Genomic DNA, 23969 nt, shown 5'->3' with positions numbered 1-23969 from the left:
ATGCGCCACCACTCCCCGGCATGCATGTAATTCTTGAACAGGATGCTGAAGCAGGAAGGGTCTGAGATCAACCTGGACTAGTTAGACCTTGTTTCAGAAGCAAACAAAATCCAAATAAGGAACATGAAGCCCTCTTTTCTAGAATGTGGCTCCGGTGAGTTCCCAGAATGGAAATCCCTAACTGCCCAGACTTCAGCCCACCTCTGGCCTTGCTATCCATCTCCGGACTTCACCCTTTGAGAACATGGTATTCCTACTTTTCCCCTGTTCTCTGTGCCCTGACCCCCAACGACCCCTACTTTCTTGCTCCTTGCCTCCTGTTCCAGGCTTTCCCTGTCCCTCAAGTCTCAGTTCAGGCTGGCTTTCCCTGAGGAGACTCTCTGGGTTCTTGCAGTAGCCTTAGAGCCTTAGCACACCATGGCCCCCGGTAGCATTATGAGTCTCTATGATGGTTGTGCACAGTGATATGCAAAGGTTCCGGGGACAAGTTTTTACCCCTTTTCTTTCTCTTTTTCCGTCTTGGAGACTCAGACTCACAGAGCTCTACCTGCCCCTGCCTTCCATGTGCTGGGATTAAAAAGTGTGTGCCACCACACCCAGCTCTCTCCCTTTTTCCACAAGACCCCACATGAACTTGAGAATGGCTCTGGACAATGCCACCGCTCCCAGTCTCCCTCCACTGCCCGTCCTGCAACCTCCCAACAAGCCCTGGAAGCTCTAATTTACGCTCTTCCCCACCAGGACCAACCTAGGTGGACAGATGTGGGCGTGAACACTACCGTGAAGAGATGTGCACTCTCACACTCATGCATATAACACATGCACACTCAGACAAGAACCGGTATATACACAGTAAACACACCAGGCAGTGGTGGCTCACACCTTTAATCCTGGCACTTGGGGGGCAGAGCTGGCAGATCTCTGAGTTCAAGACCACCCTGTCTACAGAGTGAGTTCCAGGACAGCTAGGTCTACAAAGAGAAATCTTGTCTGAAAAAAAACCAAAACAGAACAGTAAGCACATCTGCACACACTGCATGCATACATCACATATTAGTAAGCACAGATACGCACAGAAATGCACTCACTTGTGCACACACTGCCATAGCACCCCCAGACCCAGCCACTCACGGGTATGCCACCTCCTCCCCCACAGGGACTCTCTGGGAGCACCCAACCAACCTTTCCTGGCCCTAAACTGCCACTTCCTCCTTCCATGAGCTCCCAGACCGTCAGAGGGCGCTCAAGGCCCCTTCCTACCAGGCCCAGCCACAGCTGGGAGAGCACGTGGTTGCCACCTGCCCTCCCAAGCCAGTTCCCCTTTGTTTCCCAGGTCCCAGGAGGAGGCAGCCATGCCTGAGGACCTCCCAGCCAGAGTCCTCCAGGCTCCACTCAGTCCCTCCCAGCTCAGCTCTGGAGATGAACTAGGGGGACCGTGTGGAAGATACCTAAGAAACAGGATAGCAGCCCCACAATTATGAAGAACCATCTATCACCCATTGCTTATTTGCAGCAGGATCACCACAGCCCAGGAAGGCTGGGGGCTGCTCTCCCCTGGGAGAGAATCCTCCAGACATTGAGAGAAATCTAAAGGCAATCCTCTCCAACTGTTCTAACCCCAGCAGCTGCTAATAAGGTCTTTGGTTCCTTAAGGATGGTAGTTATGACTGCTACTGCCCTGCTAACCCAGGGTCAAGGATGTTTTGCATGACAGTCACTGAAGACCCACCTCTGCCATTTAGGAGACCCTTCAATGAGTGATTGAATCTTCTGGGCCTTAGTTTGCTCAACTGTAAAATGGGTCTGCTGGATAGTTCCTGTCTTTCAGATGGCCTTCAGGGCTATGAGGCTCCCAGGCCTGGGGCCCTAGTAAATAGAAATTGGGGACAGTCTCTCTTTCACTTTCTGTGAGTTAACTCCTCAGGATTTTTGTCAGGTGTGGAGCCCTGCAGAGACTCACACAGCACGTGGCCACTAAACTCCAGTACATGAATGGAGCTGGGTAAACTCACCTGTGACATCAGCAGAGAGGCCCTAAAGAGTCCTGGCTTTGTTTTCCAGTTGATTTGTTTCTTTGGGGCTTCAGTTTCAAGTCTTGCTAAGACCCAGTCCTCCAAACACCCTGTGTTCTAGGTTCCTCTTCCTTCCTCCCACCAGGGCACCCCCACATCCCCTCCCAGCCGTCTTCTCCCCATCAAGGCCTTTGCAGCTCAGGATAGCATGTCTCTTCCTCTTCTCTTCCAGCTCTGTCAATCACAGGGAGATCCTTCTTTCTCTCAAGGTCCTTCTGCCTAAGAGTGAAAAGTCTGTTGCCGGGAGCTGCTAGCTCCCCCCCAAGCCCCTTGTCCACTGGTCAGCTGTATGTGGGATTCAGCAGGGAGGGGCAGCTGCTGGCTGGGCTGCTGTCTTCATTAGCTGCCCAGCCCCTCTACAAGTGAGTTAGCTGGTCCTTAGGGAGCACAGGATGAAGGCCTGCAGGCTCCTGGCACTGCCAATGCTTCAGGCACCCCAACCCCTGTCAGAGGCCAGCCACATCTACGCCCCTAGCCCACTGGCCTGACTGGCACTGGGCAGCAGGAAGCCGGTGCTCAGAACAGCCCTGGCTGCCCACCCACCTGTTCCCAGCAGCCTGTCCATCAGGTTACTGGCTTCCAACTGCTAGCCCCTCCCACATGCTCATCATAGTCACCTCTGCCTGGCCCAGCCTGCCAGGTTCTATCTCTTGATCCCTTTTGTCATTTAGGGGCCGGAGAGAGGTCATTTTTTTAAGTTCCTCCTCTCCTGCTGTATCACCTTGCCCTGAGACCCACTAACTGATCTTGATGAAAAATAGGGCTGCCGGGGCTTCTGCTGGGACCTGGATTCTGGCCCTGCCATCTTCTAGCAAGGGAACCTTTTGATTCCTGGTGCAAAACACTTAGGAGCCCATCGTATTCCCCTCAGCAATCCAACGTCCTTATTCTCATTTTACTTGGCAAAAGGCATGTAAAAAAGCTCAGTAGCCGGAGCTGATGAAAGAGTGAATGAATGAGTGAATGAGTGAGTGAATGAATGAGTGAATGAGTGAGTGAGTGAGTGAGTGAATGAGTGAGTGAGTGAGTGAGTGAGTAAGTGCATGCCCTTCCCACCACAGCAGTTGACATCTTTTCATCAGCTCACACAACTTACATTTCAACATCTTCGCCTAGGGGCTGGAGAGATAGCTCAGGGGTTAAGAGCACCGGCTGCTCATCCAGAGGTCCTGAGTTCAATTCCCAGCAACTACATGGTGGCTCACAACCATCTGTAATGGGATCATGTATTCATATAAATAAATCTTTAAAAGGAAAATCTTCGCCTAGAAAGCACCCACTCACTACCTGAGTCTGCCCATCTGAATTCTAAACATGGGCCCTTGTCCAGGAGCTGTTGGACCTGATCCCCTTCCCAGCTGGCTCAGGGAACAGGGCGCAGAGGTACCACCCCAGTGGCACCACGGCTCTTTGGGAGGGGGACTCCTACACATGTGTGTAATTTCCCCGGCATTGTTCTATAATCCTCAGTGTTGTTCCATAATTGGTCTCAAATGGCCTCATCCTAGTCTACAGCATCTGCAGCTCTGGTTAGCTTATTAAGCGCTTCCTTCCCATCCTCATCCCACCTTTACAGAAAGAGGAGAGGGTTAGAGAGGTGGCCCAGTGGGTGAGAGTGCTTTCTGTACCAGTGTCAGGACCAGAGTTTGAGTCTAGCAAGCACATAAAAAGCTGGGCGTGGCCTAGCACAGCCTGTGACTCCAACTAGCCACCAGCTTAGCTCCAGGCTAGTAAGAGGTCCTGTCTCTGAGGATGAGCCAGAGGGTGAAAAGAACAGGATGTGTCCTCTTTTGGCCTCTGTGGGTATCCATACCCACATACCACTCCACATACATATACCCCCACATGCATGCGTGTGCACACACACACATACATGAGCGCACACACACACACACACTTCAGCATCCTGCTATCACATTGCATCGTCATCCTCCCTCTTCTTTCATTTTGAGAGTCTGTGAGTCTCTTCAGTCTCTTCAGTTACCCAGGCTAGCAGCCTTGAACTTGACAATGTCACTAGAGCAGACTTTCAACCTTCAGTCTTTCTGCTTCCACCTCCCAAGCAGCTAGATTCTGAGATTACAAACCTGTACCACTAGGCCTGGAGTTAATTTTTATTCTTTTGAGATGAGGTGTCTCTATGTTGTTCAGATCGGACTGGAAATCCTGGGTTCAAGTTGTCCTCCTGCCTTCTGAATAAGGGTTACAGGCATACGCCACTGTGCCCAGATCTTCTAATTATTTTTTTTTAACTTTTCAAAATAACCTCACATGTGTATACACAGACTCCCTGTCCTATGCCACACTCACTCAGTAGGAGAGGTAGGAGTTGGCCCAAAGTACCATGCTATTATGTATCAAGGGGCACCTTAGGGACTGAGCTGTGACTGAGCCACTTGGGGGCTTCCAGGAAGAAGTATCCTTCCTAAAGTGACCAAGGAGATGAGGTCACTGCTCTGAACAGAACTACTCATCTTTGGGACACAAGGGCTTAAGGTTTCAGGTGAATTGGACTTAAAGGACTATTTGGGCCTGTACTGTCTGGTTTCGTGTGTCAACTTGACACAAGCTGGAGTTCTCACAGAGAAAGGAGCCTCCCTTGAGGAAATGCCTCCATGAGATCCAGCTGTAAGGTATTTTCTCAGTTAGTGATCAAGGGTGGGAGGGCCCAATGTGGGTGGTGCCATCCCTGGGCTGGTCCTCTTGGGTTCTATAAGAAAGCAAGCTGAGCAAGCTGGGGGAAGCAAGCCAGTAAGTAACACCCCTCCATGGCCTCTGCATCAGCTCCTGCTTCCTGACCTGCTTGAGTTCCAGTCCTGACTTCCTTTGGTGATGAACAGCAGTGTGGAAGTGTAAGCTGAATAAATCCTTTCCTCCCCAACTTGCTTCTTGGTCATGATGTTTGTGCAGTAATAGAAACCCTGACTAAGACAGCGCCCCTTTTCTGAGGATCTAGCTGTTTAGGCACCAGAGGCTTCTGGGCTTCCTTGCCCCCATTTTGCAACCCTCACCCCTATTATCCCTTGCTACCTCTCTTCACCTATTTTCACTTCAAGCTGCCAGTGGGACAAGCCCACACCCCTTCCAGTTCCTGAAGTGCGGATTGTGGGTAGTGAAGTTTGCTGGTGCATACCTTTAATACCTGCACTCAGGAGGCAGAGGAAGGGGGATCCCTGTGAGTTCCTGGCCACAAACCTGGTCTACATAGTGAGTCTATGTCTCAAAAAAGAAAAAGAAAAAGAAAAGTTAGAAGAGGGCCGGGAATATAACTGAGTGGTAGAACATGCACTCTGGATTACATGGATGAGAAACCAAAGGTAGCCTACTTCAGAGAAGAGGTGGGGGGCCAGGTATGGTCCCTGAGTGCCTACCCTTTCTGAGCTTTCTGGGCCTATACCAGGCCTGCACCTCACTCATAGCTGACAGTCTTGCTCTTGGATTCTGTGTGAGCAAGTTCTTTAACTATGGGGAGCCCACAGGTAAGCAGGCAGGGCTGGGGTGTGACACTTACCCTTACTGCCAGCGACTTTGCCATTACAGGCTGGATCTCCAGCAGGCAGACCTTGGCTCCAGGTATTTCTCACCAACAGCAGAGCACAAAGAGACGGAAGTTTGAGAACAGAAGTGGGGCTAATACCTGTGTGCATACACAGGAAGTGTTCTTAGAGTGTGTTTTGGATGGGAATTTGGGGAGAAAGCTCAGGAGGCCAACATGTCCAGCATCTGATGAAGCCTGGTTCAGGGCCCAGAGATGACTGAAGGCCCCTGGGAGGGGACCTAAGGCAGGGCCAGAAGCACCAGGGTAGATCGAAATGACCTCAAAGTTACTAGCACCAAACCACAGGGCCACAGTTTTTTGAAAATAGGCTGGGCATTGTAGGGCTTGCCTGCAACCTAAGTGCTCAGAAGGCAGAGGCAGGATTAGCATGAGTTCAAGACCAGCCTGGTTAACAGAATGAGACCTTATATCAACAAAACAAAACAGCAGTCCCGTGTAAACTATTTTAATTAATTAATTAATTAATTAATAATTCCCACAACAGTCCTGAGACTTGAATGTCAAGAATGGTCATTACTGGGCTGGAGAGATGGCTCAGAGGTTAAGAGCACTTACTGCCCTTCCAGAGGTCCTGAGTTCAATTCCCAGCAACCACATGGTAGCTCACAACCATCTGCAAAAGGATCAGATGCCATCTTCTGCTGTATCTGAAGACAACAACAGTGTACTCATATAAATAAAATAAATAAATCTTAAAAAAGAAGAATGGTCATTACCACTGAGTTATTCTTGAAGGTGCTTAGTTAGCTAGATGTGACAGGGCTTGTGGAGAAGCCAGGTGTCCTCTTCCATTCTGTACAGCAGTTTTCCTCCTTCCCATCATTTCTATGCACCTACTCACCTGGGCCCAGCTGGTGCACCCAGCTTCAGGGGCTCAGCTGCACACAAAAGCTTCCAGAGGCAGCTGGCTTTCAAAATGGTTGTGTGTGTCTTCTGCATTGCACTGGGGAATGTGTGATCCCTGCCAGGGTCTAGATCCTACTCCAGGGAGCCTGTTCTAGGAGCAAAGGGTAGCCGGCTGAGTAATAGGTTACTTGTTTGTTAGTTTGTGTGTGCATGGCAAAGTGTGCATGTGCAGGTCAGAGGGCGACTTTGGGGAGTCTGTGTTCTCCTTCCATCGTGGGTTCCAGCAGGACTCGAACTCAGGCCATCAGGCTGCACTTTCGTACACTGAACCACTGTGCCAGCTTTCACTTATTTTTATTTTCTAGGCTTTATATATTCTAGGTTGGCTGTGAATTTGATAGGTAGCTGAAGATGGCCTTGAACTTATCCTCCTGCCTCTGCCTCCCACCTTTGGGTTCTCTGAAGGGTTGCCTGGGACTATTCAGATTAAATATCCCCCGCCTCCCCAGGAAATGGCCAAGCCACAGGGACTATTGGATGTCCCAGTGTCCCCAAGCCTCTGTGGCTTGTTGGCAGTTTAAGAGTGGGAGCCGTCACTGGCCCAGAAGAGTTCATTATGTGGGTAGAGTAGCTGGCCTCAAACTCTCAGAACTCCTCCTTCTGCTTCTGTCTTCTGAGCCACCACAGCTCAACTATTTGGTATAAATGTGTGTGGGACATGTTCTCACACTGCACTGACCTGGAACTCACTATGTAGTCTAGTCTGGCCTCAAAATCTTGGCAACCCTTCTGCCTCAGTCTCCAAACTGCTGTGATTACAGGCTTGAGCCAACATGCCTGGCTCCTGATTTTTCACTCACTCTTAAATAATATACTTTACGGTCTCTTGGAAAGTCCCCCAGAGGGCAAGAGCATTGTAACATGGAAGTGGGGGCTGGAACCCGCTTAGTGATGGAAAGCTTACTTCATATGCGACTGCCCTGGGCTTGGCATGCACATGTACACACATAGACCAAATGGGGAAGGGGGATGGAGAAAGAAGGGGGGAGGGGAGAAACGGAAGTGGATAGAAGGGGGAATAGGACAGAAGGAAGAAAGAGCTAGATGCTCCAAACTGCACTCAGGCAGGGGAATGCTGGAAAGGACATTGAGAATGGGACAACGAGTTTAGGGTACTGGGTGGCTGAAGGGCATGGGGTGACCCATCTTCACCCCTACCGGTGTCCCCTTGGTAGCCACATTTCTTCTTTTGTGAAATGGGGACACCTCTCCAGACTGGTGTGAGGCCAGCACATTCTATCCTGTATGGAAGCACTCAGGGATAAAGGACACCAGTTTGTTAATTAATGACCACTTTCCTTAACTTAGGCCTAGACTCTAAAATTTATAAAAATACTTAAAGAACAACAGAGGGAAAACCCCTAGAGGAGCTGGACTGAGGAGGGCAGGAAGGGTGTGTGTGTGTGTGTGTGTGTGTGTGTGTGTGTGTAAAACATGTCAACCTTGGGGAGTCCCAGGGCCTTCAGCTGCAGCTCAGGGCTGAGTTTCTGGCACAGGACAGTGAAATGCAATTAACTGGTCATAAGACCCAGAGGGTCTGTGAAGAAAAATGAGAAGGGGCTGGATTCAGGGTGGCTCAGTTGCAAAGCACTGACCTGGCTTCCGCAAGGCCCTAGGTCCCACAGCAATGGGAGGAGACAGGGGTGGGGCCCCCTGAGGGGAGAGGAAGGGAGAAAGGAAGATTTGTCTTTTCCTGGTGTATTAAGCAGCAGTGACTGTGACTCCTTTTCCCTTCACCTTCTGGGGCTATTATTAACTTTCATTTGCTCAAGAACAAATGGAAATTCATGAAGATGGGCTTCTAAGTTCTTTCAAGACAAGGCCATGCTCCTGGCTGTCCTGGAGCTCCCTGTGTAGATCAGAATGGCCTTGAAGTCACAAAGCTCCTCCTGCTTCTGCCCTCTATGTGCTTGGATGACAGTGTGCCACCACACCTGACCAGTGTTGTACGGAGAACAGCTTTAGTTAGCCTGGACAACTGGTGGTAGACGCTACCCACTGCTTCTGGATGCCACACCCTACCTACCTCCTCTGTTAGAGGGTTTTTCCCTCTGCTGTCCTTTAAGTATTTTTTTTTTTTTTTTTTATAAATTTTACAGTCTAGGCCTAAGTTAAGGAAAGTGGTCATTAATTAACAAACTGGTGTCCTTTATCCCCGAGTACTTCCATACAGGTTAGAACATGCTGGCCTCACACCAGTCTGGACAATTGTGTGTTCATTTGTTTCTTAGTAGGTGTATTAGTCGGGGTTCTCTAGAGCCCCGGAATTTATGCATAGTCTCTATATAGTAAGGGAATTTGTTATGATGACTTACAGTCAGTAGTTCAACTACCCCAACAATGGGCAGCTGTGAATGGGAAGTCCAAGAGTCTAGTAGTTGCTCAGTCCCACAAGGCTAGTTATTTAAGCTGGTCTTCTGTAGAACTAGGTTTCAACAGATGCAAGTAAGCGAAAGCAAAGAATGAGTCTTCTTTCCTTATGTAGACGTTCAATAGATGGTGTGGCCCAGATTAAAGGTATGTACCACTAAGCCTGGATCTGGGACTTGTTTTGTCCTAGGCTGACCTTAAACTCAGAGATCTCCATGCCTCAATTTCCTGGAATTGAAGGCATGTACTCCCTTGCCTGGCCTAAGCTTTTCATGGTCACTATGCCACATGATCTCCATGTCAAGATCCAGGTCAGAAACTTGTGTCTTCCAGCCTCAAGATCTGGATCATAGGTGAGCCCTCCAATTCTGGATTGTAGTTCATTCCAGATATAGTCAAGTTGACAACCAGGAATAGCCACCACAGTAGGCTTTCTTTTTTCTTCTCTATCCTTTTTGAAACAGGGTCTGACAGCTCAGGCTGCCCTAGCACTTGCTAGGTAGCCTAGGTTAGCTTTGCACTTGTGGTGCCAAGATTACATGCATGTGGCAGCATTCCTAGATAACTGATTAGTTCTGGTATGCTTTGGGTGACAATGACAAAGTGCCCTCACCTTCTATATCACGCGGTCCCACCACAAGAATCTCCCAGCTCAGGTGGAAAGTTCCCGTCTGAGAAGCCTTCCTACCCCTCATCTCCTAAGGGGTATCTGCTAAGGGCAAGGCTTTGGTTGGTGAGAACAAAACTTCTTACCAGGAGACCCAGGGAAGATAGGCAGGGATGGAACTGGATTCGAAGGTGCCTCACTGATGCTGGCGGAGGGAACTGCACAAGACAGATGAACTGCCTTGCTGTGAGAATTGAGGGCTGTGTCTGCATCCACAGGTAGCTTGGAGCTCTGGAGGCTGCCACGGATTCAAACCCAAGTTCTGCCATTTATTCACAGGAAGGATTTGAGCAGCATCTGTGCTTTAGCTTGCTTCTCTTAAGGTGAAAATTGAAAAGAATAAATGTGTCTGTGTCTTTAGAAATGACTTGGCAGGTAGACAAGAGGGTCTGAGTTTGCTCCTGGGGACCCACATGGCGGAAGGGGAGTTGGAAGTATTCTCTAGGCCCGGCAGTTATTGGTCCCTACCTTTAATCCCAGGGCTCTGGAGGCAGAGACAGGCAGATCTCTGAGTTTGAGGCTATCCTGGTCTACAGAGCAAGTTACAGGACAGCCAGGGCTATACAGAAAACCCTTGTCTCAAAAAAAAAAAAAAAAAAAAAAAAAAAAAAAAAGACAAGACAAAAAGTGTATTCTGATTTTTGTTTACACACACACACACACACACACACACACACACACACACACACACACCTCAAAGAGCTGAGAGGGACTCATCTCCTAGCTCCTATAACCTCCTGATTTCAGAACAGCCTCCCTGGAGAGGGAACTGGATCCTTAGTTAAAAAAACAAAACAAAACGTTTTAAATGAGTCTGGAGTTAAGTGTCCTTGCCCCAAGTTGGACCAGCAAGGAACTGCTGTCCTTTCTACTGTTTACCCATTTTCCATGCCTTCCATAGGACAGAGCTGGACCCTGTAGCACCATGGAAAGACACACCTGGATGTCTTTCCTGCTGCTCTCTCCCTTCACACCTTGCTCTGCCTTCAGGGTTTGGCTAAGCCTTGTGTGTGTGTGTGTGCTGGGAAGCACTCCAGGCCAATTTAGGTCTGCTCTTCCTTTCCCCACTCCTCCTCACTATGTAGTCCTGGCTGGCTTTGAACTTGCGGTGACCCTCCTTTATCTGTCTCCACATTGTTAGGATTATAGATGGTGTGCCTCCACACTTTCGAGGCCCCCACACTGCCCAGCAACTCTTTCCCGCTTGCTCTGACTGTTCCTTCCCAGTAGTGTTGTAGGATTTTACTCATTTTTCTTTCTATCGTATTTATTGAGTGTTTAAACAGTGCCTGTGTGAGCAGAGGTTACTCTGCAGGTGGCTGTCCTCTCCTTCCTCCATATACGTCCCAGGAATTAGACTCACCTTGACAGGTTTGGTGACGGGGGCCTTACCTGCTGAGCCATCTCCAAGGCCATATATTTTTCCCTTTTCCAGTTTTCTCTTTTCTTACAGTGCTCCATAGTACCCTGGGAAGGGGATTTAGTGAAACCTCAAGGCCAAGCATTCCCTTTATTCAGTGCACTTGAGTGACTTACTTTTTCTTTCCCCGGTGTTTTTTTTGAGACAATCCCATCCTACAGCCCAGATTCTCCTGGAATTCTGGAATTTACTCTGCAGCTCATGCTGGTTTAGAAACACTGATAATCCTCTTACCTCAGCCTCTTCAGTGCTGGAATTAGAGGCGTGAGCTATGGTGCTAGGCCAGAACTTTTTGTGCTGAGAATGGTCCTGGGTATTGAACTCAGGGCTTTATGCTTCCTAGAGGGATGTTCTTCCCACTGAGTCTGAATAATATTCAGTCTAAATAACCACTTCCTTTTATTTTTTAGATGTGTTCCTGTGGGGTGGTGGGCTGTGAGAAGCAGCTGGGTGCTTGGTCGAGCACGAGCTTGGAACCCCAGAACCTTATTGGACGGCAGAAGTTCAGCTCTGCTCCCAGACCCTGGTTCTTTTCTTTTTTCTTTCTTTCTTTCTTTCTTTCTTTTTTTTTTTTTTTTTTTAATGAAACTTGGGCAGAGTCACAAGGGGAAATCAGGATTCGAACCGGGAGAGAGAGAGAGCAAAGGGCACGGGCTCGCCCTCTGCAGCTACCTTAGGGTTCTTTTCATTTAGCTTCAGCCCTCCAACAACCACTCCCACAGAGAGGTCTATGGCCAATAGTCTTGAGGAAGAGGCCTCAGGCCCTAGAGAGATTTGCATACTAATGAGGTACTTGAAGGCCAGAGGGTGGAGCCAATTAAGCATTCCTCCCTAGCCCCTCTCCCCCTCTCCTCCCTATTTAACTCGGGTCTGCCCTGGATTTTGGGGGGTGCATCCAGACCCATCCACCATCCGCCATGACATTAAAGCCTGTAAAAACCCATGGACTTTCTTGTGTCATTGGGACCGAGCTGTGAGGAGCCATGGAGAGGCCTTTAGTGAGCCACAGCAGCCATGCCTAACTTCCCGATGGAGGGACTCCATGCGATTCCCAGCCAGACCTACCCACAGCCTGCCCTGAGGAACCCTGCTTCTCCAGCCAATTACCTACAAGTTCCCAGGTGTATAAGTGCACATGTGTACATATTCGTGGAAGCCAGAGGTTGCTATCGGGGATCTTTCTCAATAGGAGGCAGGGTCTCCTGCTGGCCTAGCTAACCAATTTGCTCCAGGGATCTCCCATCTCTGCCTCTCTAGTTCTGGGACCGTAGGCAGGCAGCCACTCCTACTCAACATTTATTTACAAGGGCACTGGAAATCTAACTCTGGTCCTCCGATTTGTACAGCAAGCACTTTATGCACGGAACCTCCCCAGTCCATGAAAAGATAATTTCCTTATGAAACTTAGCTGGAGTATGAAGCAAAGGGCTACACCAAGTGGGGAACACAAACAGACCTGTGTTCCCTTTCCACCCAGTGGACTGTACTTACAGAGGGGCTATCAGTGCCAGGAGTCCCCCTCTCTTTTCATCTGGGAACCAGGTGGCAAAGGGCAGAGAGCTGCTTGGAACCTTTGTCAATCCAGCCTGGAAATGAGTCTTCCAGTCCCCCTGCTGGCCCAGAATGGAGGCACAAGACGGAGGCTGAGGCCCGATCAGGAGATCCCTGAGGACTCCTGAGTTTTCCAAGGATTGGAAAGCATGAAGTAACCTAAACTAAACTAAGACTCGTCCCCCACCTCTATGGTGTGTTTCTTCCTTCTGTGTAAATGTGCACTCTGGGAGGCCAGACGCTGACACTGGTATCTTCTCTGATAACTCTCCACTTTATGAAATTGTGTCTTTCACTGAATTTGGAACTCACTGACTAGGCCAGGTTGGCTGGCCAGTGAACCCAAAGCATCTGTCAGATACTGCCTTGCCCCAGCTTCTGTGTGCATTCTAAGCATCTGTATTTAGATTCTCCATGCTGGCCCAGTAGGCAGTTTACTCACTGAGCTATCTCCTTAGCCCCCTTTTGTTTTCTTTTTCTTTTCTTTTCTTTCTTTCTTTCTTTTCTTTTCTTTTTTTTTTCTTTTGAGACAGGGTCTCACTATCTTAGTATGCAGCTCTGGAACTATGGGCCTGGAACTTACTATATAGGTTTTCAGAACACATTTATTTCTGTCATGGTTGTCCCCACAGCCAAATTTATTCTTTTTTTTTTTTTAATTAACTTATTTTTACATGTATGGGTGTTTTGCCTGCATGTGTATCTGTGTACCACATGCATGCCTTGTGCCTATGGAAGCTGGAAACCAGAAGAGGGTGTAACAACCATCTGTAACTCTCCTGGGACTGGAGTTACAGATGGTTGTGAGCTGCCACATAGGTGCTAGGAATCAAACCCTTGTTTACTGAAAGAGCAGCCAGTATGGCTGCTGAAACTCTCTCTTGGCTGGCCTAGAACTCTCTCTATAGACCAAGCTGGCCTGGAGCTCAGAGATTCGATTGCCTCTGCCTCCCGAGTGCTGGGATTAAAGATGTACATTACTAAGTCCAGTTAGGTCCTAACAGCTGATCACCTCTCCCGGTCCTTACTCAGCCTTACTGAGCATAGGGTGATTTCTGAAAAATGTTGTGGAACATATCTTATTACCCTGAAAAAAAAAATTTTTTTTTTTTGAGGTAGTGTCTTACTATGTGTTTCTGGATAGCCTGCTTCAAACTCACAGGGATCCTTCTGCCTCCAATGCTGAGTGAGATTAAAGGTGTGTAACACCACACCTAACTCAACCTGAAAATTTTAAACGAGGAGGTTGACTTTTAATACTTTGGGGATCTAAAAAAACATATGTTGGTCAAAGATTTTGCGCTTCAGAGCAGTGTGGCTCTGTAAGCAGTCAGTAGGGTTGGGGCAGCCACGCTGTTGTCTCCCTAGAAAGCAGGCCATATTCTTCTCTGTTTACCAAAGTATGGCTTATGGGAATTTGCCAGAAGCCATGCGCTTGTAACCTTCCATGCCACCTTAGTGGAGAATACAACCAGAGCAAGGACAGGACAGTAATGGTCCCTGAGGGATGGCAGAATCAGGTTCAGATGTGAGGGCAGCTCTCCTCGGATGTCTCATGCATAGAGCACACACACATATCTATAAAAAAGACATCTGCCAGGCCTCCGCCACATTTAAGTTTGGTGAGGCTGGATCAGCCACATTTAAGTTTGGTGAGATTTTCCTATAGAGACAGAGACGTTTACCTGACTGTTTTCCCTCCAGAACATGGCTGCAAGAGACTGATCTGATAGGATCTTGCTCAGAGGACCTGGCTGTGTGGGAAAGTGTGGGAACATCTTGTCTCCAAGACCTAGCTCTTCTGTGTGACCTCTATAGCCCCCTCCTTGGGGCTGCTGCTATGCTCCCAAGTTGGGTGGTGTAGCAGAAAGGCAGGAGTGTGGAGAGTCTCTGCTGAATTTAGGGTCCCACAGGAACCTACCTTCTTGTCAGATGCAGCAACTCGCAGTCCTTTGAAGGTGGTTACCCAGGTGTGTGCCAGCTCCTGAGCTCCTGCAACCAGCATCTTCCTGTGCCATCTCGAGGTGAGGCTGGGCCCACCCACTCACCAATGTAACCAGAGCTTAAGCAAAAAACACCCACAAGCTCAGATATGCAAATAGGTGCACCAGGCGCTGGGATGCAGGGAAGGTGGCCAGGAAAAGGCATAGATAGGCAGAAGAGTCCTGGAGTCTCTGCAGGGGGCGTGTGCATAGGAAGTAAGGCAGGACCGCACTCTTAGACCTAGGGGTTGTGGCTGTTGCCGCTGCATGATCACCTCTGCCAGCACCTTACCTCACTTGGTTCCTGCCAGCACCCAGGCACTGCAGGCTTTGGCACTAGTTTTGAGAGCAGGCCTCAAATATCAAGAGACATTCCCCACCTCTCCCTGCTGCTTAGGTGCCTCCCAGGGTGGCCAGACCTGTGTGAATACCAGGAGTCAGGCCTCTACCCCAGCTCCCCAGGGAGGACATCGAGGGCGGGCAGGCCCAGGCCTGCTAGAGAGAGCAGCCATGGGGGGGGGGGGTGTTGTATGTGTGTACACTTACACAATCCTGCCACTGGCAAGGCGGGAGGGTTGAAAGGCAGCTGGCAGCTCCCCAGGCCCTGACGCCTGAGCAAGGAAACCACAACCCGAAACTCCAGGGGTTCTGAATTCTGAGGGGCGGGAAGGCAGGAGTTTTTGAGGCCTGCTCCACTGTGGCTACCTCCCAGACTCCACCATTCCTCAGAGGCCAAAGGCACTGCCAACCATGCTGGGCACTGAATCACAGGCTTTAGAAACTGAAGACATCATCCTCATTTGCCACCGAACATGAGAAAAATCTGCTGAGGACGGTGTTCTTTTGCCAGAGTCCTGCAAATAAATATCCTTACATCAACACACTTCCGTATAGATGGCAACGGGAAGGTGGCAGCCTGAGAACACGTTTCCCTGAAAGTGCTGGACTGTTATCAGCCCTTTTTGAACATCTAGTTCTTCAGTTCACTGTTATGCCATGTCTGGGTTTTAGAGGTGAGAAAGCAGATCACCTGATTTTACACAAACAGGAAACAGCATGCCTGGGGCTGAAGCCAGGCAACTTTAATACATGTATAAATTATATATGATGATTACATACAGTTATAATATATAATCCATTAGATACATATGTACATATACATATACACATACACACGCACATATACACATACCACCACTGCCCAGCTCCCAAATACATATTTTATTTAAAAAATTACATTTATATGGCTGAGCATGGTGGCACACTCTTTAATCCCAGTAGGAGGAGGCAGAGGAAGGTGGATTTCTGAATTCATAGGCTAGCCTGGTCTACACAGAGAGAGTTCCAGGACAGCAAGGGCTACACAGAGAAACCTTGTTTTGAAAAATTAAATCAGCCAAACAAAAATGACACTATCTGTTATCTGTTCATGTGGGGAGGAGGGTACACACAGGAAGGTCGGCAGACATCTTGTGGGAATGGCCCTCTCCTTCTATGATGTGCACCCCAGAGACTGACCTCAGGTCCTCAGGCCTGGTAGCACCTTAATCCTGGGCACCACTTCAGCAGCCCCCAATCTGACCCAGCTCCCAAATATATACTTCATGTCATGTTTTAGCTATGAGGCAGAGTTGTGAGAGAAGCAATACTTAGGAGCCATCCCAGGCTGAAGGCTAAGCAGCTACAGGACCAGGTCGGTTAAAGAAACAAGTCAGGCCTGCTGGGGAATGTATAAGGCAACAAAAAGTGTGCCCAGGAAAATTCCCTAAAAACAAACTTGCCCTGAGGCCATGTGGACCACTGGCCGGCTGAATACAGCTTTAAGGCAGGGCCAGAACATCCTACATCTGTTTGAACTAACCTAGAGGAAGAAATGTAGCCTGTTAGGGCTCACTAGCTTGTTTTGAGAGATTTGGGTAATATCATGGAAGTGCCTCATTTCCTGCCCTTAGAGCAGCCAAAGGCCTAAGACGAGTGGATGAGTGGAAGTGCAGAGGGTAAGACCAGCCCTCTCAGAAACAACTGAAGAGGTAGAACAACCTGTTAGGGAAAGAAAGGGACTCTTCATAGCCCCAGTAACTGCAGCACTTCCTGGCTGTTAGACTCCTGTGGCCAGATAGAAGGCCCAGAGGTGACTTGTGTTCCTGGTCTTCTCAACCATACTAGGATAGCCAGAGCTCTGACCATGGTTTATTTGATAACTCTAAGTCTCTTCCTAGAACTTTTTTTTTTTTCTTTGCAAGAGCCAAACACTGTCATAAATACAGCAGGTGGTCAGTAAGCTTAGCTTGAATTTAGATGGTGCTTTTGCAACCAGAAGCTTGAGCCTCCCCCACTTTTAGTAGAGGCAGGGGCATGCACAAGACTAGATAAAGCAGTTCTTCGAGGGAAATTCATACTTATCCAGCTTCTCACCGATTACCACCTTGCCTCCCTCAGCTCTCCCAATCCAGAACCTGATCTCCTCAGAACTCAGAAACCACAACTGCTAAGATGTGGGTGGTATACACCAAGGTCTTTGTGCATCTGGGTTTTGTAGATGGAATAATCCTCTAGAGAATAACGGAGCTTAATGTTAAGTCCCAGGTAGAATGCATCCTCCTTTCTGTTTATACTGAAGCACAATCCCTCCCTATCTCCTACAAAAAAAGAGGTCTTGGCAGTTGCAGTTCAATTCCTCGCCACAGTAAAGGCCGCTGGCAGGGATGGGGCAGAGTTCGGACTCAGGGAGAGTTTGTGCAACCTAGGGCGCGGGGGCGAGACAACCATCTCCAGCCATTAGTGTCCTTGGAGAAGAGCGAGACCCTGCGAGCGTACACCGCTCAGATGCCAGGGGCTGATCGGCCAAGAGTCACCACTGGACAACGGGAGTGGGCGCAGGCCAAAGGGCGGCGGCAAGGTTTCCTTAAAGGAAAAGAAGCTCGCGGAGGCCCAAAAGGCTGGCGGCGGGACTGGCACGTGCGCGCGGGGATGCGGGCCAGCCACGTGCGGCTCGCGGGCGGATAGGGGTCCAACTACAGCAGTTTCCCGACGCTGCACATTCCTCCCCTTCATCTCAAGCTTTCTAAAGGGGCCTCCTGGTGGGGATGGGCCCAAGCGCCCGAGGGAAACGATAAGGGTAGTTCAGGCTCCTCGCCTCGACCTCAAAGCTCTACGGAACTTGCCATCCATCAGTCCTCCCTGATTCAAGACTCCGGGTTTTCCCCACTCCCGATTCCGCGGCCACCACGAGACAGACAGCAGGACTGACCAATGACAGGGCGCAAAGCGTCAACTTTGTGTTCGCCCGCCACTCTCAGCCAGTGTGTGCGGGTTTCTCCCAAGTCCCGCCTTCCGTGTCGGGCGCCCCCTTCTGGCAACACACTGTCGGACGCTATCTGCCGCCATCTTGAGTGTGGCGAAGGTCGTTTCTCGAAATCAGTTTATCGCCATTCTGGTCTTTCTTCCCACTGGACAAATTTCTCAGTTCGACCGCCAAGTGCGACAGTGCTAAAAAAGGTGTAATCTAGTGTTTTTGACGTTGTTCGTGTGAGCTGGGTCGCCACGTCACGCCACGCTTGCCGAGTCCAACGCCATCTTGAGTGTGGCGTCTTTATGGTTTTTCTTTTTCTCAAAGCTCCGCGTGGTACATTAAATGGCTCAAGTTTGAAGGAACCCCCTCAAGGGCTAGTCCTAATGGCCGAGGAGACAAGTTTCTCCCAGTTGCACACTGTTCATACGCCCACTGGAGCCTCCGAAATGTTAAGGGAAAAGGGAACACTCGATGGCCGGGCGGGGCTCTGGAAGATGTTAAGTGGCTGTCGCGACGGCTGTGACCTCTTTCAGCAGACGCGGACCAGAGCCCTGAGGCGCGACATCGCTTTGTGGTGTGATGCCCAAGGGCTGTCCCGCTCTAGGACACCGCGCATCAAATCCCTCTTAGCATGAGTTTCCCAAGTGTGCAGGGCGCGAAGCCCACTCATCAGCTGACCCTGGACGGCGGGACAGGGGTGGGCGGCGGGGGTCACTAGTGTAACCGAGGCGGCGGGAAAGGAGGATGGGGCGGAAGGTGCGAGTCACAGCGCCCGTCGTGGACTTATATTCACTAGAACTGGGACAACTTGGTGGTAGGTGCGGGCCGGTCTCGGGCGCGGGAACCACGCGGGGCACCGCCCGGGGCAAGCGCCGCCCAGCACTCGCCTCCCCTCCCCCTCCCCCTCCCCCTCGCGGCCAGGCCTCCTGCTCCCCCCTCTTCCCTCCCCCTCCTTCCGAGCAGTGGCGAGGGAGGGGGGAGGACGGGGGCTGGGCGGGCAGCTTTGCCGCGCTTTGGTTTTCTGCGTCAGAAGCCTTAGCAAAACAGCTGCGGGAGCGCGCACGCGCGCGAGCCCCTCCTCGGCGTTGCGAGACCCAACAAATTCAAGACTCTGAATGACAGTGCGGCGGGGGACTGCGCAGCGCGCGCCAAGCCGAGGCACTGCCGCTTTAAGCTCACTTGCCCATTGTTCGGAATTGAGCCAATGAGAAAACGCCCGCTCCCTGTACTCAGCCAATAGCGTTGGGACTAGGGTGGTTGAGCACCGCCCACTAATCTATATTAAAGCTTCTGGCGCCGCGTGAGTCCCCCACTGGCTGCTCCGAAAAGCCATCTTTGCATTGTTCCCGGATCGAGCTCCGCGCTCACTGCAGCCACCTTCGCCGCCCACCGCCTCCTGCAACGCGGACTCCGGCAGCTTTCTCGCCAGAGTCCCCGAACTCCAGGAATTCCTCATTCGCTGCATCGGACCACCGGCGTGCCCCACCATGTCAGACGCGGCAGTGGACACCAGCTCCGAGATCACCACCAAGGTGAGGCTGGACGCCGCCCGCCCCCTCGGGGTCTGCGCGCCGTCGCCCGGGCAGTGTTGGGCGCGTGGTTGTCGGGTTCGGGAAAGCATCAGGCAAACGCTTCCCGAGAGGACCTCGCCACCCTCCAGCGGCGCGATGGCCCCGGGCAGCACTCTTTGTGTGCGGGGGAGGGGGCGCGGAGCGGCGCGGGCATTCGTGCCGCCGTCGGGAGCTGGCCAATGGCCTGGGGTCGACGCGGAACTCGGGGACGAAAACAGGGAGGGCCGAAGCACAAATTCTCGAAACTTGTTTGCGAATCGTTGGAGTGCTAGCGGGGCCGGGGTCGCGGGGCCGCGACGCACGGAAATAACTTTGAAACTCCGGCGCGTCGGCGGTCGGAAGTGTGGGGGGCGCGTGTGCGGCGCCGGCGGGCTGCGGGCGCCGGCGGCCGAGCTGCTCTTTGTTAGGCGCCTGGGTTCGCGCCCTATAGCGGGCCGGCAGCCGGTTATCCGGAATGACGCGGATGGGGCGGCGTGCTGCGCCGTGGTAATTTTGGCCGAGACGCCTAAGGGTCTGGTCCGCAGCCACGGTGGAGCATGGGTGGTCGTGGGCTGTCCATGGAGACTGCGAGCTCCGGCGGCGGCGGACCTCATGCTAGTGGCGGTCATTGCTGACGGTGGTTGGGCCCGGGCGGCGAGCCCACGCGATAGAGGGGGAGGAAATAGAAAGTGAAGCGGCCGCACGCCGGAGCGGCTGGGCGCCCCCCACGGCTACCCTGCTGCGGTGGAGACGCGGCGGCCGAGTATCCCGCGCAGACTCGCCGTCTTGGCTAGAGTCCTGAGGCCGCGGCTCGCCGTCTCCCTGGGTGGCTCGCCCGCCCAGTGGAGTGCTCTCCACCCTTACGAGCCTTGTTCGCCCCGGGGTCCAGGCTTTAAAACATCTCTATGTTCGCGCCCCACTCCTGCTGCAGTGGGAACTCGGCGCGTGTCACCTTGTTCCTTTAAATTGCTGTGGTCCGGCATCTCCACCTTGGCCAGTGCGACCCCGTGTAGAGCGGACCCAGAGCGCACTTTGGAGCGGTGCCCGCGGCCCCTGTAGACTGACTTTCCAGCGGGCATGGTGTCCTCCCCCTGCCCCCCCATGGCCTCGACGGGAGTTTCTCTCTTCGGTGAATTCCCGCGAGGTTCAACGCTTCTGAGGAGTGCGCCCCCGACGGGCTCGAGGGTCCCCGGTGGCCTACCGCGGGACGTTGCGCGCCAAAATTGGAGCCGGAAGCCGCGTGTTAACCCTCACAGTCCCGATCCCAGGGGGCAGCACGCAGCGGGCTTTCTCAAGCGGGTAGCTCCGCTCACCTAGATGAAAGCCTACCTCTGGTCTCCAGGGCACAGGGCGCACTTGGCGCCCCGGGCCACGTGCTCTTTGCGCGCGGTGCGTGCCGAGGCTCGCGCGCGTAGTTCGCTGGGTGAGCTGTGCGCCTGCGCACCGCTGCCACCCTGCCCCCACTCGCTCCCCCGGGCTCCAGCCGCCAGGGGGCGGAAGCGGGTGCAGTGGGTCCTAGGCAGGCCTCCGGTGGGCGCGAACTCACCATGCCGGCAGGTAGCCCGGGGTGGACCCGCAGGACTAGCCGCACCATGTTCCTGGGCCCCAGGTGGTCCGACCGTTTAGCCACGGGAGTGGAAAAAGTTACTCGGTTGTCCGGCCCCATAACCGCAGTTTTCCAAATGTTAGCTTGTTACTTTGAGGTAGGAGGCCGATAGGTGCCTAGTACCAAGCATGGCTGGTGCAACCTGAAGGCGGTATTTGTTTATGCCCAGGGGCTTCTGATCCCCATCTAGATTCTCCCATCCATCCCTGAGCGAATGACCATCGACTGACTCCTCCCTTCACTACCTTATTTATTTATGGCACACAGCCACCGCCTTCCAAGAAGGGTTTCTGAGGGGTGGAGCTCCCTCTAGCTGGGAACAGGCGGCAAAGGGCGTGCAGGTAAGGGCGACATTTCCCGAGCTTGTCTGCCTGGCCTGGCAGGTTTGCTGCTGTGGTGCCATATGGTAGTGGGGAGCCTCGAGTCGACACCTGAGTTTGTTTGCCTTGCTTTTGATGTGTCTAGAAGAAGATGAAGATCGTTTGGACTACAGGCCTGGAGTATCTTACTATGGTCCATGCTTCTGATGTTCCCATAGGGTAACCAAGTAGCCAGAGACTCAACACTAGTCCTATGGATCAGCTTGGTCTGATTTTCAGCACTTTGGCTGATGGGTGCCTCTATTCTGAAGACTAATGGGTTTCCTCTTCCTTCTGAAGGACTTGAAGGAGAAGAAGGAAGTTGTGGAGGAGGCAGAGAATGGAAGAGATGCACCTGCCAATGGGAACGCTGTGAGTGTCCAAGTAGCTGGGGCTTCTCTTCCCAGTTTCTACTTTTAAATTTTCAGCTTAGTTCTGGATGGTTAAGGATGTTGGACCAGGCAAGGAACTTGCCTGGTTTTTAGTTTGGGAGGTGGTATGATAGCTGTATGGTGTGTGGGGCTTTTCTCAGGTTGGCTAAGGCGCATTATACATGCAGGCCTGCTTCGGAGCTGGCTAATGGCAGATGTGTTTTCTGTTAAAGCAGAATGAGGAAAATGGGGAGCAGGAGGCTGACAATGAGGTAGATGAAGAAGAGGAAGAAGGTGGGGAGGAAGAGGAGGAGGAGGAAGAAGGTGACGGTGAGTAGTCTTGTTTTCTCAGGTTCCTTCCCTGGTCTTTAGGGAGAGGTTGGGTTTCTGGGCAGGTGGATCACTTTGAATTGCAGTGCGCTCCACCCTCCTGTTAACAGTTCTTTTCATATTTAAGAATTGTTGATCTGCCTGACCTGTCTACTCTGGCTGGGAGACAGACAGTTCAGGACCAATGGTTGCAGCCATAATTGGAGGTCAGTGGTTTTATGTAGTCCTTGATTCTCTGCAGGTGAGGAAGAGGATGGAGATGAAGATGAGGAAGCTGAAGCTCCTACGGGCAAGCGGGTAGCTGAGGATGATGAGGTAGGTTTGAGGTGTGAGGTGCCTTTTCTTGGGATACAAAAGCTTTGGGGTTTTTCTGGCAAATAGCTTTGCTTTTCTGAGGGTTTGGGAGGGTTCTGGAACTGTGGCCTAGGCTGTGAGCTGACAAGTAGTCACAGGACCGATGTTGTTCCCTGCAGGATGATGATGTTGACACCAAGAAGCAGAAGACTGAGGAGGATGACTAGACAGCAAAAGGAAAAGCTAACCTTACGCACCGTGACCTATTCACCCTCCACTTCCCGTCTCAGAATTTAAACGTGGTCACCTTCGAGTAGAGAAGCAGGCCCCGCCCACAGCGGGCAGTGCCACCCACAGATGACATGCGCTCTCCAACACCCCACCAAAACCACAACAGGAATTGGCAACATGGGAGGAAAAAAGAACCAGAACTTCCCAGGCCCTGCTTTTTTTCTTAAAAATACTTTAAAAGGAAAATTTGTTTGTATTTTTTATTTACATTTTATATTTTTGTACATATTGTTAGGGGTCAGCCATTTTTAATGATAACGGGTGACCAAACCAGCCTTCAGAGCGTTTTCTGTCCTACTTCAGACTTTACTTGTGGTGTGACCATGTTCATTATAATCTCAAAGGAGAAAAAAAACCTTGTAAAAAAAGCAAAAACAACAACAAAAAAACAATCTTATTCCAAGCATTCCAGTAACTTTTTTTGTGTATGTACCTAGCTGTACTATAAGTAGTTGGTTTGTATGAGATGGTTAAAAAGGCCAAAGATAAAAGTTTTTTTTCCTTTTTTTTTTTTTTTTGTCTATGAAGTTGCTGTTTATTTTTTTGGCCTGTTTGATGTATGTGTGAAACAATGTCCAACAATAAACCGGAATTTTATTTTGCTGAGTTGTTCTAACAATGGTGTCTCAAAGCCTGGTTTTTCTGTGTGTATCTAATTTGTTTGAGACAGGGTCCCCACTATCTCCAGAACCTGAGTGATGGTTGTGTACCACTACATACCTGTTTCTCTGGGGAGAGGTTGGCAGTGGAGTTGGATGACATTTAAAGTTCTAGGGGAAGGTTGGGACAAAGCTGCAGTTAATAACCACAGGACACTGGGAGAGGTTCCTTACTGTTGGGGCACCATCTCTTCCTGGGAGTTAGACCATTGATACTGGGCATAAACTGGAGAGGTGTTGTATACGGAGCCCATGCTGGTGGCACAGGCCAAGTAGTCTGTGCCAAGCTGTGTCTTCTGGCTGCTGTCCACATAATGAGTATACTGTTCAGTGCCTTCTAGTGTTAGCTTGCCAGCCAAGCCTCTAGGTCCTGAAGAATCTATGTTCTTGGCTAACCTGGGCAAGCTCTGCTTTAGTGTGGGTTACAGTCACTGCATGCAGGTTTGTTCTTCAGACTGAGTAAGAAGAGGATCCTGTAGGGGGTGCTATGTCGGCTTGTGGGATTGGAGCCCAGGAGTTGTGCCCTTGGATGTGACTACTGAGCCTGGTCCTCAGTGGGTAGAGGCTGCAAGAGTGGGCTGTGAACACAGTGAGCTTTCCTAGTTTGCAGTGGAGGAAAGAAAGGCTGGCCTCCCAGGAGCCTCAGGTAGTGGTGGGTGGGCTGAGAGGGGAATGGAGGCTGGTGGACAT

The 23969-nt window shown here is 51.1% G+C and overlaps 1 protein-coding gene and 1 long non-coding RNA gene across 6 annotated transcripts; one reads left to right on the top strand and one right to left on the bottom strand.

Annotated features, from left to right (window-relative positions):
• Positions 1 to 287: 287 nt before the first annotated feature.
• LOC143434820 (uncharacterized) lies at positions 288 to 10142 on the bottom strand. Of its 4 annotated transcripts, none has more exons than XR_013104610.1 (6): positions 6473 to 10142; positions 5584 to 5709; positions 3169 to 3283; positions 2013 to 2291; positions 1730 to 1866; positions 290 to 990 (listed from the first exon to the last, which is right to left on the bottom strand). It is a non-coding gene; the product is annotated as an uncharacterized LOC143434820 (long non-coding RNA). The 4 variants fall into 4 exon arrangements; XR_013104609.1 differs by having other exon boundaries at positions 1730 to 2291; positions 6473 to 6628; positions 9661 to 10142; XR_013104611.1 differs by lacking the exon at positions 6473 to 10142 and adding an exon at positions 6348 to 6453 and having other exon boundaries at positions 288 to 990; positions 1730 to 2291.
• An 8964-nt stretch (positions 10143 to 19106) lies between these two features.
• On the top strand, positions 19107 to 23239 carry Ptma (prothymosin alpha). Of its 2 annotated transcripts, none has more exons than XM_034521304.2 (5): positions 19107 to 19351; positions 21635 to 21706; positions 21942 to 22035; positions 22277 to 22350; positions 22509 to 23239. In XM_034521304.2, the coding sequence occupies exons 1-5, from the start codon at positions 19307 to 19309 to the stop codon at positions 22554 to 22556; spliced, it is 333 nt and encodes a 110-aa protein (XP_034377195.1). In that variant the 5' UTR covers positions 19107 to 19306; the 3' UTR covers positions 22557 to 23239. The 2 variants fall into 2 exon arrangements, with proteins under 2 accessions (XP_034377195.1, XP_034377194.1); XM_034521303.2 differs by having other exon boundaries at positions 21939 to 22035.
• Positions 23240 to 23969: the final 730 nt, after the last annotated feature.

The sequence above is a fragment of the Arvicanthis niloticus genome, chromosome 17, assembly GCF_011762505.2.
Source record: "Arvicanthis niloticus isolate mArvNil1 chromosome 17, mArvNil1.pat.X, whole genome shotgun sequence".
In the NCBI taxonomy this organism is placed as follows: domain Eukaryota; kingdom Metazoa; phylum Chordata; class Mammalia; order Rodentia; family Muridae; genus Arvicanthis; species Arvicanthis niloticus.
The sequence above is the reverse complement of the archived record's forward strand: the minus strand, read 5'-3'. Positions and strand labels throughout refer to the sequence as shown.